The sequence below is a fragment of the Physella acuta genome, unplaced genomic scaffold, assembly GCF_028476545.2.
Source record: "Physella acuta isolate Inbredline_101_S28 unplaced genomic scaffold, ASM2847654v3 ptg000367l, whole genome shotgun sequence".
NCBI classification, from domain to species: domain Eukaryota; kingdom Metazoa; phylum Mollusca; class Gastropoda; family Physidae; genus Physella; species Physella acuta.
In genome coordinates, this window is record NW_026731886.1 from 88,444 (window position 1) to 107,253 (window position 18,810).

At 46.6% G+C, this 18,810-nt stretch overlaps 1 protein-coding gene across 22 annotated transcripts in view; it reads right to left on the bottom strand.

Moving 5' to 3' along the window:
• Nucleotides 1–18,810, bottom strand: part of LOC131941618 (tyrosine-protein phosphatase Lar) — a 180,646-nt gene that overhangs the window by 53,248 nt on the left and 108,588 nt on the right. For 19 of the 22 annotated variants that reach the window (XM_059300948.1, XM_059300954.1, XM_059300949.1 and 16 more), the window contains 2 exons: nucleotides 17,434–17,703; nucleotides 8,804–9,091 (listed from right to left, as the gene is read on the bottom strand). In XM_059300948.1, the coding sequence (XP_059156931.1) occupies nucleotides 8,804–9,091; nucleotides 17,434–17,703 (558 nt within the window). Of the gene's footprint in view, nucleotides 1–8,803; nucleotides 9,266–11,127; nucleotides 11,148–11,253; nucleotides 11,399–17,433; nucleotides 17,704–18,810 lie in introns of those variants that run through there. The other 3 variants (XM_059300967.1, XM_059300968.1, XM_059300961.1) reach the window with 3 other exon arrangements.

Consider the following 18,810-nt stretch of genomic DNA (forward strand, 5'->3'; position numbering starts at 1 on the left):
ATGCTACTTGTTTGGATCTATTTTTAGATCCCACAGGTTTGAAGCTAAAAATAGACATTCCGGACTATAAAGTAGTGTGTTTGGTGCTGTGAGCCTAGCGGCAGGAACTGGCTCTAATTATATTGTTGCTACAGCACATGTGCTATCCTCCATGGAATACAAGCACCGGTGCTATCAAAGACAGGCACAAGCGACTGGTGGCTAAAAAAAACTTAATAAATTTTAATTTTTCCTCCCTAACTTTCAAAAGTGATACTAAACTAGGCCGGGGTTGCTTGAATCAGATTACAGGGGGTTTAGATAAGACACAGCCTAACAGGGCGCCAAAACCAAAGTTTTATGAGTCTCACCTCTCTCCCCACCCCCATGGGGTGTTACGTCAGGCCCTCCCACCACCCTCACCAAGGAACGAAAGTAAACAAAACGTTTCCCCAGACAGATAACTCGCGAGGAAGATGAAGCAAAGAGGTGTTTGTTGTCGAACTTTACCCATACAAATATTTGTTTTCAGAGGAAACAGTTTTTAGAACAGTCGGGGCTAAAAAACGTGGAAACTTTATATTCGAGTTCTTTAAATGTGGGTAAAAAACGAAAACAAAAATGGGTGGTGATGATCGGTTTTTAAAGGTATTTCAATAATTCATCTGAAAACTTGAAAAACAAACGTGAAACCCCGGGTAGCCCTAGAGGTGGGAGGGTTAAATACAGGTAGCACGTCAGGTAGCTAAATGGGGTGGCGTCACGTTGTTTACTTGTACGGCCGCACAAATGCTAGGGACAATAATCAGAGTCGTAAATGGCTGTAGGTCTAAGGTCACGTGTGTAGGTCTGTGGTCACGTGTGTAGGTCTGTGGTCATGTCCAGCTGCACCCAGTGAACATGTCCGTCCACTGAGAAAATATAGGCCAGAATGTCTGCTAAATGTAAGGGTGGTTGTTTGACGTCTTTGCCTCACCGAATGGTATTTGAACCCTGGTCTTTGTGGAGGTTTGCTGTACTGGACGTCCCCCTGTGTTGTTGATCGTCTGCTCTGAACTAACGGCTGGGGCAGTTGTCTCATACAATGGACTATAGACAAGTGATTCAAATTCACAGACTCATCAATTTTTATCCTTTATTTTCCTTTTGTTTTGTGTAATTTACTACTGATTTTTAAAATATATTTTAAACTACGTTTTTTTCGGCGTATGATCATAAACAACGTGAAATTGTATTGTCTACATATTTAACAACATCAGCAAGATGTAATTGATACATTAAAAATGACAGGAAATAAATTAGCCCCCCCCCCCATATAGTAGAGGAAAGGTAAGATTTCAGAGCAGGATGAAAAATTCTATTTAAAACATGTCTTTCAAATAATACATTTTGTGTGAGGGCCAAAGTGAGAGCATGAAACGTCATGTTTTGAAAGACAGATAACTTGTTGCTTTGTCAAACAAAGATAGATAGCTCTTTGCTTTGTGATAAAAGGTTAGGTAACTCATTGCTTTGTGAAACAAGGTTAGATAACTCATTGCTTTGTGAGATGGCTGAGGTTGTGTCTAACCAGACGGAAACGCGATACCAACGGTCGGTTACCGGGAACAATTACTTCCCAATAGTGGGGGGGGGGGGGATGAGGGGCCGATACAGGGGTTAACCCTACCTAGGCGAACTAGCTGGAGAAGAATCGTTCCATCATGTCTAGGATTAGAGCGAGGGCAAATTGATTCTTATGGCTAATGATCCAGGACTCTGGGGCTGTGTGTAGCTCGTGAACCCACAAGGCGAGGCGGAGTTACGAGGGCCGTCCCCGCCTGGTATTTCACGCTAGTAGCAAGAAAAATAAACTTTGTCGAGCGACGGCTCGGGGCTGCCGTTCGTGTTGTTCCAGCCGAGTTTTAGCGGCCTTTTGTCGGCTCTATAAGGGCCATGGAAATTCAATCAAAATTTTTATTGCGCAGATTGGCGCGAACCTGATTTCACCTTTATCTGCGGCTCCGTTCAGGAATCTTGTCGTTCCTAGTGTGGTACGCTCATGTTTTTCACATTAGCTCGCGTTTGGCCTCGAGAAATAAACAGGAACTACTCGTGTCTTAGGCCGGCTGATGACTTGCTATATCACGAGAAATAAACAGGAACTACTCGTGTCTTAGGCTGACGACTTGCTATATCACGAGAAATAAACAGGAACTACTCGTGTCTTAGGCTGATGACTTGCTATATCACGAGAAATAAACAAGACCTACTCGTGTCTTAGGACGGCTGACGACTTGCTATATCACGAGAAATAAACAAGACCTACTCGTGTCTTAGGCCGGCTGACGACTTGCTATATCACGAGAAATAAACAAGACCTACTCGTGTCTTAGACTGACGACTTGCTATATCACGAGAAATAAACAAGACCTACTCGTGTCTTAGGACGGCTGACGACTTGCTATATCACGAGAAATAAACAAGACCTACTCGTGTCTTAGGACGGCTGATGACTTGCTATATCACGAGAAATAAACAAGACCTACTCGTGTCTTAGGCCGGCTGACGACTTGCTATATCACAAGAAATAAACAAGACCTACTCGTGTCTTAGGCCGGCTGATGACTTGCTATATCACGAGAAATAAACAAGACCTACTCGTGTCTTAGGACGGCTGACGACTTGCTATATCACGAGAAATAAACAGGAACTACTCGTGTCTTAGGCTGACGACTTGCTATATCACGAGAAATAAACAGGAACTACTCGTGTCTTAGGCTGACGACTTGCTATATCACGAGAAATAAACAGGAACTACTCGTGTCTTAGGCTGATGACTTGCTATATCACGAGAAATAAACAAGACCTACTCGTGTCTTAGGACGGCTGACGACTTGCTATATCACGAGAAATAAACAAGACCTACTCGTGTCTTAGGCCGGCTGACGACTTGCTATATCACGAGAAATAAACAAGACCTACTCGTGTCTTAGACTGACGACTTGCTATATCACGAGAAATAAACAAGACCTACTCGTGTCTTAGGACGGCTGACGAATTGCTATATCACGAGAAATAAACAAGACCTACTCGTGTCTTAGGCTGACGACTTGCTATACCACAAGAAATAAACAAGACCTACTCGTGTCTTAGGACGGCTGATGACTTGCTATATCACGAGAAATAAACAAGACCTACTCGTGTCTTAGGACGGCTGATGACTTGCTATATCACGAGAAATAAACAAGACCTACTCGTGTCTTAGGCCGGCTGACGACTTGCTATATCACAAGAAATAAACAAGACCTACTCGTGTCTTAGGCCGGCTGATGACTTGCTATATCACGAGAAATAAACAAGACCTACTCGTGTCTTAGGACGGCTGACGACTTGCTATATCACGAGAAATAAACAAGACCTACTCGTGTCTTAGGACGGCTGATGACTTGCTATATCACGAGAAATAAACAAGACCTACTCGTGTCTTAGGCTGACGACTTGCTGTATGATAATCTACGAGCTGCAGGCCTGTAAGCTGGAACAGCTCGGCGGGAATTTGGGTGAATATTTCCCGAGCTGTGGGTCGAGGGCTGAGTGAGCTCATGTTTAGCAAGGCACGAGCCGAGGATCTGCTGGGAGGAAAACATCGCCGGTAAACGGCTTTAGCAGCAGCTAGCACGGGAGTCTTCAATGACACAACATCAGACAGCCACAGGGTTGGTCATGAGAACATTGTCAAACTGTCACACATTTTGTTGTGAGGCGACCAGCACAGTTACACGGCAGAGTTAGAAGATGTTGCACATGTCATGAACAACAGGTGACTTCCACGGCTAACGTCCATGGTTCGATCCTCCCTACCGGCACTCGTGCTAATCAATGACCACCTCGTGCTAATCAACGACTGTCTCGAGTTAGTTCACCATGCCAGAAGACACAAGAGGCCAGTTGTCGCCTGGCCACCAGTAACACAGGGCGGGATGACCACAGGACCAGACAAACAACTGTCACTAATTATTGATTGGGCCGTCAATTAGGTTTTACTTTGCCACTTTTGTAGATGTCAGTATCGGCTGGTGAAACTGGCGGGCTAGATGGCAGACGTGAAGACGTTAGTTTTGTGGCATAGTTGAATGTAAGACGTGAAGACGTTAGTTTTGTGACATAGTTGAATGTAAGACGTGAAGACGTTAGTTTTGTGACATAGTTGAATGTAAGACGTGAAGACGTTAGTTTTGTGACATAGTTGAATGTAAGACGTGAAGACGTTAGTTTTGTGACATAGTTGAATGTAAGACGTTAGTTTTGAGACAGTTTAATGTAAAGACTGTAAACAGACAAGTTCAGCTATAAGAACGTTTTTCTTGTTGGGCCACGAAAATTACCTTAGGATATAGGGGTGGCTGAAATCTTCACGGGTGGCCTAGGGGTGGCTGAAATCTTCACGGGTGGCCTAGGGGTGGCTGAAATCTTCACGGGTGGCCTAGGGGTGGCTGAAATCTTCACGGGTGGCCTAGGTGTGGCTGAAATCTTCACGGGTGGCCTAGGGGGTGGCTGAAATCTTCACGGGTGGCATAGGGGTGGCTGAAATCTTCATGGGTGGCCTAGGGGGTGGCTGGTACGCCATCAGTTGGAGGTACAAGCAACAACTACAACGAAAATGTCACGGCTCTGACAGTGATACCCCAACGGTGGTCTCGTCCTGATTTCTAATTTGTAGCTCAATTATCGCCCTCGCTGTAGTCTTGTGGTAGATGAGTACACCAAGTGTACAACCGATGCAAGCTGTCTATAAATAGCCGGGGATATCTGGCCGGGGATCGTGCACCATACAACACGTGCAGGCTACACCTTCCCAAATGTCAACCTGCCGACATTTACACGCAACAATAGGCTACATAGGTTTGGTACCGGCGCCTACTTGGGCTGGGGGAACAATAGCTGGGTCTACAATATGCTACACACACACGGATCTACACACACTACAGACGGGTCTACTCGTACAAAACACGGGTCTACACGCACAATAGACGGATCAACACGCAGAAAGACCAGCTAGACGACGCTAAAAGACCAGCTAGACAGACGCTAAAAGACCAGCTAGACGACGCTAAAAGACCAGCTAGACAGACGCTAAATGTCTAGTCTAAAAGACCAGCTAGGCAGACGCTAAAAGACCAGCTAGACAGACGCTAAAAGACCAGCTAGACAGACGCTATAAAACCAGTTAGACAGACGCTAAAAGACCAGTTAGACAGACGCTAAAAGACCAGCTAGACAGACGCTAAAAGACCAGCTAGACAGACGCTAAAAGACCAGCTAGTCAGACGCTAAAAGACCAGATAGACGATGCTAAAAGACCAGCTAGACAGACGCTAAATGTCTAGTCTAAAAGACCAGCTACCAACAATGACAAACCCAAAAAAGACTTGCCCAGAAAATCTTTGACATTAACTCTAAGAGCTTTCGCTATCCGACGTCACAGATAATTTGCCCCCTATTGACAAAACGCGTCGTTTCAAAGCCATGAAGTCACATTAAAGTCGTCCATTTCTCTTCACACACAAATCTTCATTTTCTCTTCTTATTAAAACAGTTCCAGTTCACCCCCCCCCCCCCCTCCCGTCTCGTTGAAATATGTTGGTCCACTTTTTTCATGACAAAATCTATTTTAACTCATCCTCATGGTCAAAGTTGACGTCACACTGGACGCTGAGTGAGGTAGAATGAGGAGTGAAACGGTCATTGGGTGGTCAGTTTCAAGCCTGTGGGTGTGGGCAAGACAAAAACAACTGTCGGTGTACTATACAAGACAATCAAACAAGGATCAGACCTTTTATTTATGTTTGTATTGAATGGCTTTATGCGGACTACTGCAGTAAACACGTGACAATTTAAAGTCAGTATTTACATCTGTACTCTGTTGGGCACGTGACGAGACCGTTAAAGGGGCGTTGGCTGGATGTCCCATCAACACACCGAATGTTTACACTTGGTTCATGACGTCACACGATAGCACGTGATGTAAACAAACAATACACGCGTGTGTAAGCATTGATAGAAGTGTCCACGTGATACTTGTATTAAATAACTGCTAAACGCTGGTGTAGTTTAACGTTAGTTACATGACATGATGACCAGTGGTCAACGCTATAGGGACATGAAGCTATGGCCAGTTACAGTGTTGAGAGACTGTTACTCTAGCACAAGTTAACCCTCTCCGAACCAGAAAAAAAGCCTTTGATGTGACAGCGGGTTCCGATGGTAGGGGGTTAAGATTAATTATAGCAGCAATCTACGGCTCAATCAGTGCCCCGTTTACTACACATCACACGGGAGGGGGGGGGACGACAAAAGATAATTCGATCCGGTTAATGACTGTATCGATATCATACACTCTACGTGCCCAGGGCGTAATCGTGTGGGCGCCACACGCTTTGGCTAGTATCGATACAATACACCGTGAGCCAATACAAGATTTAGTGGGTGGGAGTGGTGTAACTACACACACCAGCCCTACCCCCCACACAAGGGTACTGAGTTGTAAGCTACACACTTCAGCCCTAACCCCACCCCCACCCCTGGGGCGATTCACGTTATTTTAGCTTAATAACAGTACACAAAACACGGCAGTGGTTGTTTTGTTGCTGGTGCGTTGATGAGGTAGCGGTGATGGTGTACTAACAGTTGTCAGATAATTATGCTGGTACAGTGGTCAGTTGGTGATGATGTTGGTACAGTGGTCAGTTGGTGATGTTGTTACAGTGGTCAGTTGGTGATGATGTTGCTACAAAGGTCAGTTGGTGATGATGTTGCTACAAAGGTCAGTTGGTGATGGTGTTGGCACAGTGGTCAGTTGGTGTGTTACGGTGAGGCATACAATGTCAGCTGTTCCCGTGTGATGACATTAGATCAACCGTTCTCGTGGGACGGTCACGTGGCGCCCGGGTGGGCTGGCCAGGTAAACATTGACATGGATACACGGAGGCAACAACACCGTCCACATGCACGGTAGCCGTAATGGTAGCCATTTTGGTGTGATATCGGAGGGAGGGGGTTTACATGGAGATATTATCACGCCGAAAGTTTGAATGGGGTGGGATGAGCTAGGGCTAGTGGTGGTATATGTTGATGTGGTGTGGTGGTTGTGGTGTGTATGTTGATGTGGTGTGGTGGTTGTGTTGTATGTTGATGTGGTGTGGTGGTTGTGTTGTATGTTGATGTGGTGTGCTAGTTATGTCGTATGTTATTGGATGTGCTGAAAAGAAAAAAGCGATTGAATGGAGACGTGAGCGAGGAGCGAGCGAGGGCCATCAATTCGAGTTGATCTTGTTTAACCGTTGTAGGCAGCAGACGAATATCTTCTGGTCACGTGATCTCTAGAACTCTGCAAGCCGCACACTTGGCTGTTGTACCGGTCTGTGCCGACAAAGACGCACATTGTACACGAGAATAATGACATTGTTCCCTACACTGGCGGTCGGCACGCACACACACACACAACAACACAGATATGCACCTTACTGGACCCCTTTGAACAGCTGTGTGAGTGTGAGGGGGTGGGGATAGGGGTATCGCTGGACTTCCGAGTACCACGGAAACTCGTGTCTGTTTATGAATGAACCAACGTCTCTCGGACAGTCACGTGACACCTCGTTACGACCGTTTACCCGAGCATTAATTTTTCTTTAATTAGCAATTATCTCCCCTCCCCGTTTGGCCGGGTGAGCTAATCACGTCGAGTTGTCAGCCCTTATCTGACAGGGTCACGAGGGCCTGGCAGTAATTGGGACAGCCCTGTTTTAAGACGGCTGCACGGCTGTAGCGCCAGTGGCAGGTTCGGTGCCAGCGGAGTCGGCTGAAAGATTTGTTGCGCCCCCATTACGGCACGACGCTGGACGCTAATTCATCGACACAGGTGGTCAGGCTAGACTCCCACCACCACCAAGATATTTAATTTGCAGCCAGCACACAAACTCAAGTAGAACAATAACAGAAACAGCTCTGATAAACAGCTCTGATAAACAGCACTGATAAACAGCTCTTATAAACACGGAACCGAACTAAACCAATTCTCCGCTCAATACGAGTGTGGGTGGCGGGTTAAAACGCCGTGACGCTCCCAGATCAGCCGAGCTGCTGGTCGAGGGCTTAAACAAGTTTCTCTTTAGTTCAACAACTTGATCTCAAGTTGACAAGTAACGCCGTCAGTTAGGTGTGGGTGTGAGTGTTGAACGGTTTAGAGAGATGTGTGAGTCTGAATAGAAACAGGTTGTGTGTGTGAGCACTTAGTCCTGTGTGTTGCAGGCAAGAATGTGTGTGTGTGTGTGTTGTGCACATCTGACAGTAGGCAAGAAGCAATTGAAAGAGCGGAGATAATCTGGGCACCGTTTGAAAGCGGCAGCAAGTTTCCTGCCCCTGATCTAGGCGGCTGGGCCTTAGACCGGGGTACGGGACACATGCTGCTCAGCGCCGATTGAAGATAGTCGGATATCAAGGGAGCTAACCGGGGCTACACCCCCAGCTCATTAAACAGGGGAGATCACTACAGATACCCGCTCACTACACGTTCAAACTGTGTTGAGAATCGTGTCAGACATTCGTGTAAAGCAAGGGATGTGGTATGGACACGACATGCAACAGTGTTCTCACCGGCTGGCTCGGTAAAGATGCAGCACGAGTAAGATTTTGTGGGGCGTGTTCTACCGGGATCTCAGCACGGGTTAGAGACAACTACACAAGCACAGCATGGTAAACATTCAACTTTGACCGGGGCCAGAGTGAGGGTGGAGTGCAGTGTGAGTGTGCTAGAGTGCATGCATGTGGGACCTGTGGTACTGACCTAGTTCTCCAGTGGTCACTTCTACCATCTTGCTTGGCCGGCTGCGGCCGACTAGATTCTCGGCCACCACTTGGAACGAGTAGGCCGTGTGGGCTTTCAATGCCGTGACCGTATAGACGTTGGTCCGGATGTTGGTCCTGAACTGGTCGAACTTGCTCCGGCTCTGGTTCCGGTACTCGATGGTGTAGGAGCGCGCAGGCTCGGGGGAGGTGTCCGTGTCCCACATTAGTTTGACCGTCGACGCCGTCACTTCCAGGACCCGGATGCCCTTAGGGGGGTCGGGCGCAGCTGCATCCGTGGACAGAGCCAGGGAGAGGAAAAAGATGGATGAGATAACAATCTCCCAAAGTCTGTGGCGGCCGCAGCTTTTAGGGTCAGTGACCATGGTGGAGCAATGGAGTCACGTGACAAACGTTAAAGTCTGACCAGGCCACTAGCCATCCGGCCAACTTCGTCCCAATCCTATGTCATCATCAACAATATTTACAATCACCAAGGCACACATCAAACAAACAAAATAGATGAAAGTGGGGAGGTGCTCACACACAGGAGCTGTGAACGTGACGGAGCTGTGGGGCAGAGCTGTGAAGCCGTAGCCACCCAGTCGCGGGTGTTTTAGCCAGCAAGTCTAAACTCTCTCGTGTATTAACCATTTAGGCAGCAAGTCTAAACTGTCTAGTGTGTTAACCATTTAGCCACAAGTCTAAACTCTCTCGTGTATTAACCATTTAGGCAGTACGTCTAAACTCTCTCGTGTATTAACCATTTAGGCAGTACGTCTAAACTCTCTCGTGTATTAACCATTTAGGCAGTACGTCTAAACTCTCTCGTGTATTAACCATTTAGCCAGTACGTCTAAACTCTCTCGTGTGTTAACCATTTAGCCAGTACGTCTAAACTCTCTAGTGTATTAACCATTTAGGCAGCAAGTTTAAACTGTCTAGTGTGTTAACCATTTAGCCAGTACGTCTAAACTCTCTCGTGTATTAACCATTTAGGCAGTACGTCTAAACTCTCTCGTGTATTAACCATTTAGCCAGTACGTCTAAACTCTCTCGTGTGTTAACCATTTAGCCAGTACGTCTAAACTCTCTAGTGTATTAACCATTTAGGCAGCAAGTTTAAACTGTCTAGTGTGTTAACCATTTAGCCAGTACGTCTAAACTCTCTAGTGTATTAACCATTTAGGCAGCAAGTTTAAACTGTCTAGTGTATTAACCATTTAGCCAGCAAGTCTAAACTCTCTAGTGTATTAACCATTTAGGCAGCAAGTTTAAACTGTCTAGTGTGTTAACCATTTAGCCAGTACGTCTAAACTCTCTCGTGTGTTAACCATTTAGCCAGCAACCAAAGGCTTAACTCGATTTCAATTTGTGGCCGACTATCATTTAGTGTTATAATTTTTTGTTTGTCTAAAAGTTGTAATGGTTGTATTAAGTGTGACTTTAAAAGTTGCGTGTACTTAAATTGGAGTAAAGCGGTTGCATCAAGTTTGACTAAAACTGCGTTTAAATTAATTTAGGTAAAACGATTGCATTAAATATTTGACCAAAACATTGTATCTTTAGGTAAAACGGTTGCATTAAGTTTGACTAAAACATTGTGTACAAGTTTGACTAAAACATTGTATACAACGGCTACTTGAAGACCTCACAGCTCTGCAGTCTACCAAATGAGCTCCGAGACACGTGATACAAGCGAGAAAATACAACAAAACACCGAGTGTAGGGTGAGTGGAAAATTGAGAAAACTTGAGTGTGAAGAACGCCTCACAAAATGTGACACACAACAATGTGAAAAAAATGTGAAAAAATGGTGCAGCGTTTTATAGAGTGGACAACACAAATGTGAAAGAAAAAAACCTTAACTAGCTACTGGTCAGTTTGAGAAGGTGGTTCTAGAACTACTGGTCAGTTGAGGCGGTGGTTCTAGAACTACGGACCTACTACTGGTCAGTTTGTAGCGGTGGTTCTAGAACTACAGACCTACTGGTCAGTTGAGGCGGTGGTTCTAGAACTACAGACCTACTGGTCAGTTTGTAGCGGTGGTTCTAGAACTACAGACCTACTGGTCAGTTGAGGCGGTGGTTCTAGAACTACAGACCTACTGGTCAGTTTGTGTCGGTGGTTCTAGAATCACTGGTCAGTTCGTGTCGGTGGTTGACTTGGATACAACGGTCTATTGACCGTGTATTACTGACCGTGACAACCAGTCACGTGACAAACTGCTGACCAAGCGCAGACAACCACCGGCTCAAACCAGCAACATAACGAGTGACAGACAGAGACAGGACGAAGGTAAGCCGAGGTTCGAAAGTTGGCCACTTGAAGCGAGTGACGACCAGGACGGGAAACAAATGTGTTCCCAGGAAAGTTGCTGTTTTCTTTAGCAAACTCGTGCGATGCGAGTCAACATCCGTAGTGAGTTGCTCTAGCTAATCCTCTTGTTACCTGGATCCCACGGAATTCACTTAATGAATAAAGCCAGGTATTCCAACAGTAAGAGCGAGAGATCCGAGAAAAGAATGGCACACGTGAATACACAGACGATTAACTTGCACGGAAGCGAGCATGATTCTGTGTTCACCTTGATTCCTCAGGTTCAACTCGACCATCTCACGAAGGACTCAACTCCCCGCCAGCCGGCTGGTGCCGCGCGCAGCGCCCCCCACCCCCCCACCCTCGGTGCCAGAAACGTAGCAGGCGTGCCCGTAGGCAAGGTTGGTGCGCCCTGGATTCGTCTTCATATAACGGACAAATTAGACACGGTCGGACGCGGATTAATTAATCCGTACTGAGGGGAAAATGACGTCATTTGATTGGTGTTTACGAGAATTCAGGTCAAGTCTGGAATACAATCGCACGAATGAAATACCACCATACAAATGAAATACCACCATACGAATGAAATACTACCGTAAGAATCAGAGTGCCGTGAATTTTAAATGTTTCACCCCAAAGCCTTATTGAGTACAAGCGGTGAGATCTAACAGATTTACTTGGGTTTTAACTTTGTGAGGGGCACCATGTGAAGGAGAAATGAGAAGATAACTCATTGATATATTTTTAAAACGGGCACTAACTCCCGATGAAAGAAACAGGCTAAATGGCGTCTACAAGTCTCTACCAAATCACGCCCATTATCTTGCTCAATTAATTTTCCCCCTATCAACCCAGGCTTAGCTATAAAGACGTTTTGCCCTGCGTCTATTAAAACTTGGAGTTTTGTAGATGCCCTCTTAAAGTGTCTCAAACTGTGCCCCTCCCCATCCCCCCATTTCAGCGCTTCTCAAACTGTGCCCCCCCCCCTCCCCAGTATTATCTAGACCCCAGCACATAAAGCGTCCTGGGTAGGAGGGTAGATAAGGGGAGATGGGCAGGGTAACTTGAGCCAGGTCTGGGAGCCTGTGGGGTGATGAAAGGTACAGACAGATAGGCTAAGATATGATGGAGGGGGGGGGGGCAGGGAAGTTCCGTTCTATAAATAAACCACGTACGTGTCTGAGCTGGTGTGTATCGGGTAGTGAAGGCCATCTTCACAGTCTGGAGTTATGTAACAATCTGCTATGGTCAAGCGCTAATGTATCGGGTAGTGAAGGAGTTATGTAACAATCTGCTATGGTCAAGCGCTAATGTATCGGGTAGTGAAGGAGTTATGTAACAATCTGCTATGGTCAAGCGCTAATGTATCGGGTAGTGAAGGAGTTATGTAACAATCTGCTATGGTCAAGTGCTGATGTATCGGGTAGTGAAGGAGTTATGTAACAATCTGCTATGGTCAAGTGCTGATGTATCGGGTAGTGAAGGAGTTATGTAACAATCTGCTATGGTCAAGTGCTGATGTATCGGGTAGTGAAGGAGTTATGTGACAATCTGCTATGGTCAAGTGCTGATGTATCGGGTAGTGAAGGAGTTATGTAACAATCTGCTATGGTCAAGTGCTGATGTATCGGGTAGTGAAGGAGTTATGTAACAATCTGCTATGGTCAAGTGCTGATGTATCGGGTAGTGAAGGAGTTATGTAACAATCTGCTATGGTCAAGCGCTAATGTATCGGGTAGTGAAGGCCATCTCTACAGTCTGGAGTTATGTAACAATCTGCTATGGTCAAGTGCTGATGGTCAAACAAGGGACGACATCAAATGCCAGAAATTCATTTTTCCAACCTGGACTTACAGAACTGATCTAATGAGTACACCGGTCAACTGGTCAGATACAACACGATCCTACAGGGTAGTTGACCCATGGATCTGTGGGGGTCGGTGCTGGTAACTGTGGGGGTTAGTGTTGCTGCGTGTTGGTCAGTGTTGGTGTGTGGGTCAGTGTTGGTGTGAGAGTAAGTGTTGGTGTGTGGGTTAGTGCTGGTGTGTGGGTCAGTGTTGGTATCTCTAGCAGCTAAGCCAGACAAAAGACTGGCTTTAAAAGAAACTCTCCAACTGACGTAAATTTAAAATCTTGCCTATATTTTTTGTCAGGACGTCAAACTGTGAAAGCCCCTCAACGAAAATCTGCCGGTGTAGATGTATCTGACTTTTATAATCCCCCAAAAAACTTGATCTCATTTCATTTAATGCTAGATCTCACACGCTGATAACGGCTTTTTTTCCAGGACATCACAATTTTTGGGATAATTAATTCTAAAAATTGTGCTAATTAATGCTCATTAATTTTTCTTTCACCAGGAAGGCGGAGGGAAACGAGCTAGAAAATTTTGGAAGGTTCCGGCAAAACTAAGTGGCCAAACGGCTGGACATCCATAGGATAGGACGGTGTAGCAACCGGACAGGGCGGTGTAGTAGCCGACAAGGGCTCTAATATTCATTTTAGACAGCAAAAACTACTTTACATTGGGACGTCTGCTGGACAATCGGTCGTCTGCTGGAGACTTGCTACATTTAGTCCACTGGCAGGTTTCGGGTGTTATCCCACGTCATCACGTGCCACATTTTGCTTTCTTCCTTCAAAACGTCGACTCTTTTATCGTGCCCCTAGCGGGAAATCCCAGATCTAATTTCATCACACAAACATGGCGGCTGTAGATAGCGAGAGGGGCGGAGGTAAACAAACAATGGGCGTGTAGCGAGGGCGGGATGACTTGCTGCCTCGCTCTAGAAACTCTGGGCAACACTAGCCAGATAAAAATAGGAGGACAACATCGATGTAAGCTGACTAAACGCATTAGAGGAGCCAATGGTTTGATCACCCCCCGGGAGAAAATATAATGGGGCAATAAATGGTCGACTTCCTGCAATATTTTCTGCTTAGCTTCTCACTTGTGTTGGTTGTGTATGGGGGGGGGGGGGGCAGAGGGCATATAGAGGCAGTGGTCTAGTTTCACGGTCATCAGTGGGTGTGTGCACGCCTTACGTGTAAACAATGTGTCGTCTGCCAATAACTGACGAGGGATGAGTGGGGACTATTGGACAGAGCCGTAGCGACCCTTCCCAGCGCCCGGGGACAAACTTTCAATTTGGCGCCCCTCAAACTTTAGATTTGCAATACCCCCCCCCCCTCATAAAGCTAAAATGCAGCTAAAATAATATTTTCATTTGTTTTTCCAACCCATTTTGCCCCCCCCCCCCTCTAAGGTTGGCGCCCGGGGACATATGTACCCCCTCCCCCCCCCTTTCGCTACGCCTCTGCTATAGGATACAGTTTTATTTCTGTTATATCTGGTGTTTGTGGTACCGTTTGAGCTATTTGTGATTTTTATAAATAGTTTTCTTGTTGTGGCAACTGTACATTTTTTAGTGTCTGTAGGGTGAGTGTGTGTATATAAATATATGTGTGTATGTGTATATATGGGCGTGTATGTGTGTATATATATATATATATATATATATATATGTGTGTGTTTATGTGTGCGTATATATGTGCGTGTGTATGTGTGTGTATATGTGTGCGTATGTGCGCATACGTATGTGTGTGTGAACACCCACGACTAGATAAACCGTGTACCAGTGTATGTGTGTCTGTGTGTGTGTGTACCAGTTGGTTCCAGACTGTGGCCAGACAATCCGGTCAGACAAAAATCAACGGACACGACGGGCCAACACGAGTCAATTAACGGCAATCTGGGGGAGTGGCGGGGGGGGGGGGGGTGAGGCATTACGTAAGATGTCCAGACACAAACAACAGGACAGTGACGTCATCTGTGTAGATGTGTGTCGACACTGGAGACAGTTATTTGGAATTGGGAATCAAAAAGCTGACAACACAATGGTGCTGGGGGGGGGGGGGGGAAGGAGAGGAATATAGAACAACAGATCGAGTTAAATAGAGAAAAAAAGGCCCATTCAAAATGTGACAATAAAAAGGCTGAACGGAAGGGGGTGGGGTGGGGGGACATGAATAGATAAACAAAAGTTTATACGAAACATTTTCAACAGCTGTGTTTTTTTGTGAGGCGCGAGGTTATGTAGTTCAAGTGAAAACTCCCACGTCAAATATCTCACTCATGAGGTACCTCTTGATTGAGGAGTTACCTCTCGATTGAGGTATTATCTCTTCACTGAGGAGTACCTCTCGATTAGGTGGCACCTAACCGATGACGTAAGTTGAGTCCTACTTAACGACGTCATCTTTCCACCAAACAGCCAACTAAATGTGGCACTAGTGCTGAAAATTGGGCCTGGACATTGGCATTAGCTCGGACGCTATCAGAACATTTTTCTAAACTAAGAAAAAATACCCTTTGGAAATCGAAAATGCAACGACTTGTAAAATCTATAAGAACAATTAGTTCATTGGGGCGTAGAGCGTATCGATATATCGATCAAACAAACTAGGCCTCTAGGCTTTCAAAGTCAAAGCGTCAAAGGCTAAAAATAAACGGCCGCTAGGATGGCCAGACTTTTGTTGTTTCTAAGGCAGGGAGGGGGAGCTGAGTGGCTCAAGCAGTCTAAGACATGTACGGTGAACAATATCTGGGTAAGCGACACAGGGTTCAACTACGGAGCAGGGTTCGGGTTCAAAACACAACCACACACAATGAGAAGAAAATTTGATTGCCCAGAAAAAATCTGTTGGATTTGTGTGAGGGAAAGTGGGGGGGGGGGGGGGGGGGGAATTGTCAGGCAAATATGTATTAATAAACCTTGGATAAATTAACTGTAACAAACAAAATAAAAACTGTTACAAACTCTGTCTTAGAACTTGGACAGTACCAAATACACCTTTAAAATAAAAGTTTTGTAAGTAATTTTAGCCGTGTATTTTTACCTTGCTTTTAAAAAAAAAGTTGGCACAGATGTTGTAAACGCAATTTTATTTAATTACCCATTTATACAAAACTTTAATTACCTATTTATACAAAACTTTAATTACCTAATGATACAAAACTTTAATTTCCTAATGACACAATTGCTGCTTGTAGCATATTACAAGTGAGTTAGGATGGGAAGGTTTATTAATACGAATTTGTAGCACTACTAACTACACTAAAAGCAAAACATGTTCAATCGGCAGTGTTTTGAGACCACTTCTATAGTGGGCTGGTGTGGGTGGATTGGTGTGGATGGGTTGGTGTGGGTGGCTTGGTGTGGGGGTCTGGTGTGGGCCTGGTGTGGATGGGCTGTGTGGGCCTGGTGTGGATGGGTTGGTGTGGGTGGGTTGGTGTGGATGGGCTGTGTGGGCCAAGTGTGGATGGGTTGGTGTGGGCCAAGTGTGGATGGGCTGTGTGGGCCAAGTGTGGATGGGTTGGTGTGGGCCAAGTGTGGGTGGGTTGGTGTGGGTGGCGTGGATGGGCTGTGTGGGCCTGGTGTGGGTGGGTTGGTGTGGGTGGATTGGTGTGGGTGACCTGGTGTGGATGGGCTGTGTGGGCCAAGTGTGGATGGGTTGGTGTGGGCCAAGTGTGGGGGGTCTGGTGTGGGCCTGGTGTGGATGGGCTGTGTGGGCCTGGTGTGGATGGGTTGGTGTGGGTGGGTTGGTGTGGGTGGGCCTGGTGTGGGTGGCTTGGTGTGGGGGGTCTAGTGTGGGCCTGGTGTGGATGGGCTGTGTGGGCCTGGTGTGGGTGGGTTGGTGTGGGTGTGTTGGTGTGGGTAGGTACTGGGGAAATATCGAATGCTTGTATTGAAAGAAGGTGCAGGTTAAAAATAACGCAGAGAAATGCAGAAACAGGTAGTGGAAAAGTGTGGGTGCGCCTCAAGTTGGTGGAGTGGAGAGTGGAGTGGACGGTGGAGCATTCTCTGCAAGCGGAAAGTACATGCTAGAGAGGTGGCGCTGCAGAAGTTCTGGGCGACCAATCGAAATGTGAGGAGCAAGTTGAAGGACATCTAAGGGTTATATAACATGGCGTGAAGGCAGGCAGGATCTAAAAGCTGTCCGTGGCCCAACAACACTCCAACCCCCCACTCTCTATTAGCTCACCCCCCCCCCCCCCACCGAACCATACATCGTTTAGATAGACTGTTCTAGACTAAACCCCCTACAAATGATGGGATTTCAAAAAATAGTATTGAAACAACCAAGTGCCGAAGACGTCCATTGTGCTAAGATATATTTTCTCTTGGTTTCCTTACCGGTCCGAGATTTTTATTTTAACCTGAAGAGCTTAAGGCTGTCCCGACCCCTGCACCAAGAGAGAGGGCTGTTGAGAGTGGTGTCGGCTGCTAGCTACAGGTGTCGGCTTACCTTCCACGATGACCTGCACGTGGTGCTCGATGTTGCCCAGGTCGGACGACGCCTCGCACGTGTAGTTCTTGGACATCCGGACGTCGGTCAGGATCAGCGTGTTCCGGCCGATAGGGATGTGGTCCTCTCCGGTCAAGTCCTGGGCGCCAGACCGCCACTTGACGTACGGCATGGGGGACCCCACGGCCACGCACGTCAAGTTCACGTCGTTGCCGGGTGGGATTCTCACGTCGCTGGGGGCACCCGAGAACTTGGGGGACACTCGTCTCACTGTTAGGGTGGGGGGGGGGGGGGGGGGGAGAAAATAACAGGGTTAGTCAACATAATTGATGAAACATTTGATGGAATACACAAGACAAGCTTTGTTAGCTTACATTTGAATACAACTAACAACTTATTTGTCACGTGACTATCAGATATCCAGGAGTCTGTGACACCCATACCCCCCCCCCCCCCCCACAGAGTTCCAGTCGAGTAGCAGGATACTGCAACCTGTCCCGTTTACCTGTATCCCCTCCCCCTAATTTCATCAACAGACCCGTACCACCGGTACCACCCGAGGTAACCAATTAGCCTACCTGAGATGATTTAGACCAGGTAGACGCACGGCAAATAGTCACCTGTCATAACGAGGAGCAAAACACGACCTCGTGGCTCTGTTTACAAGTAAACCATTGGTGTCAGGGTACACGGGAACAGACGGGGCGCTAACAAAGGTTCATCACAGTGGTAATCTGACGGCGTAAGTTAGTTGGACTTTGTGCAGCCTCTGGCATATTCAATAAACGTACCCGAGAAACTATAGTCACAGAAACCAATAAACACACCATCATGACCACAAAACCCCACATCCATGGACCACAAAACCCCACATCCATGGACCACAAAACCCCACATCCATGGACCACTAAACCCCCCATCCATGGACCACAAAACCCCACATCCATGGACCACAAAACCCCACATCCATGGACCACTAAACCCCCATCCATGGACCACAAAACCCCACATCCAAGGAACACTAAACCCCACATCCATGGACCACTAAACCCCACATCCAAGGAACACTAAACCCCACATCCATGGACCACTAAACCCCACATCCATGGACCACTAAACCCCACATCCATGGACCACTAAACCCCACATCCATGGACCACTAAACCCCACATCCATGGACCACTAAACCCCACATCCATGGACCACTAAACCCCACATCCAAGGAACACTAAACCCCACATCCATGGACCACTAAACCCCACATCCAAGGACCACTACCCCCACCACCAATCCATGAACCACAACAACCCAGACACCGACACGAGTTATTTCGGTTTTCAATAATATTTTTTCTTCTACATTTCTTGGGCTGCAAAT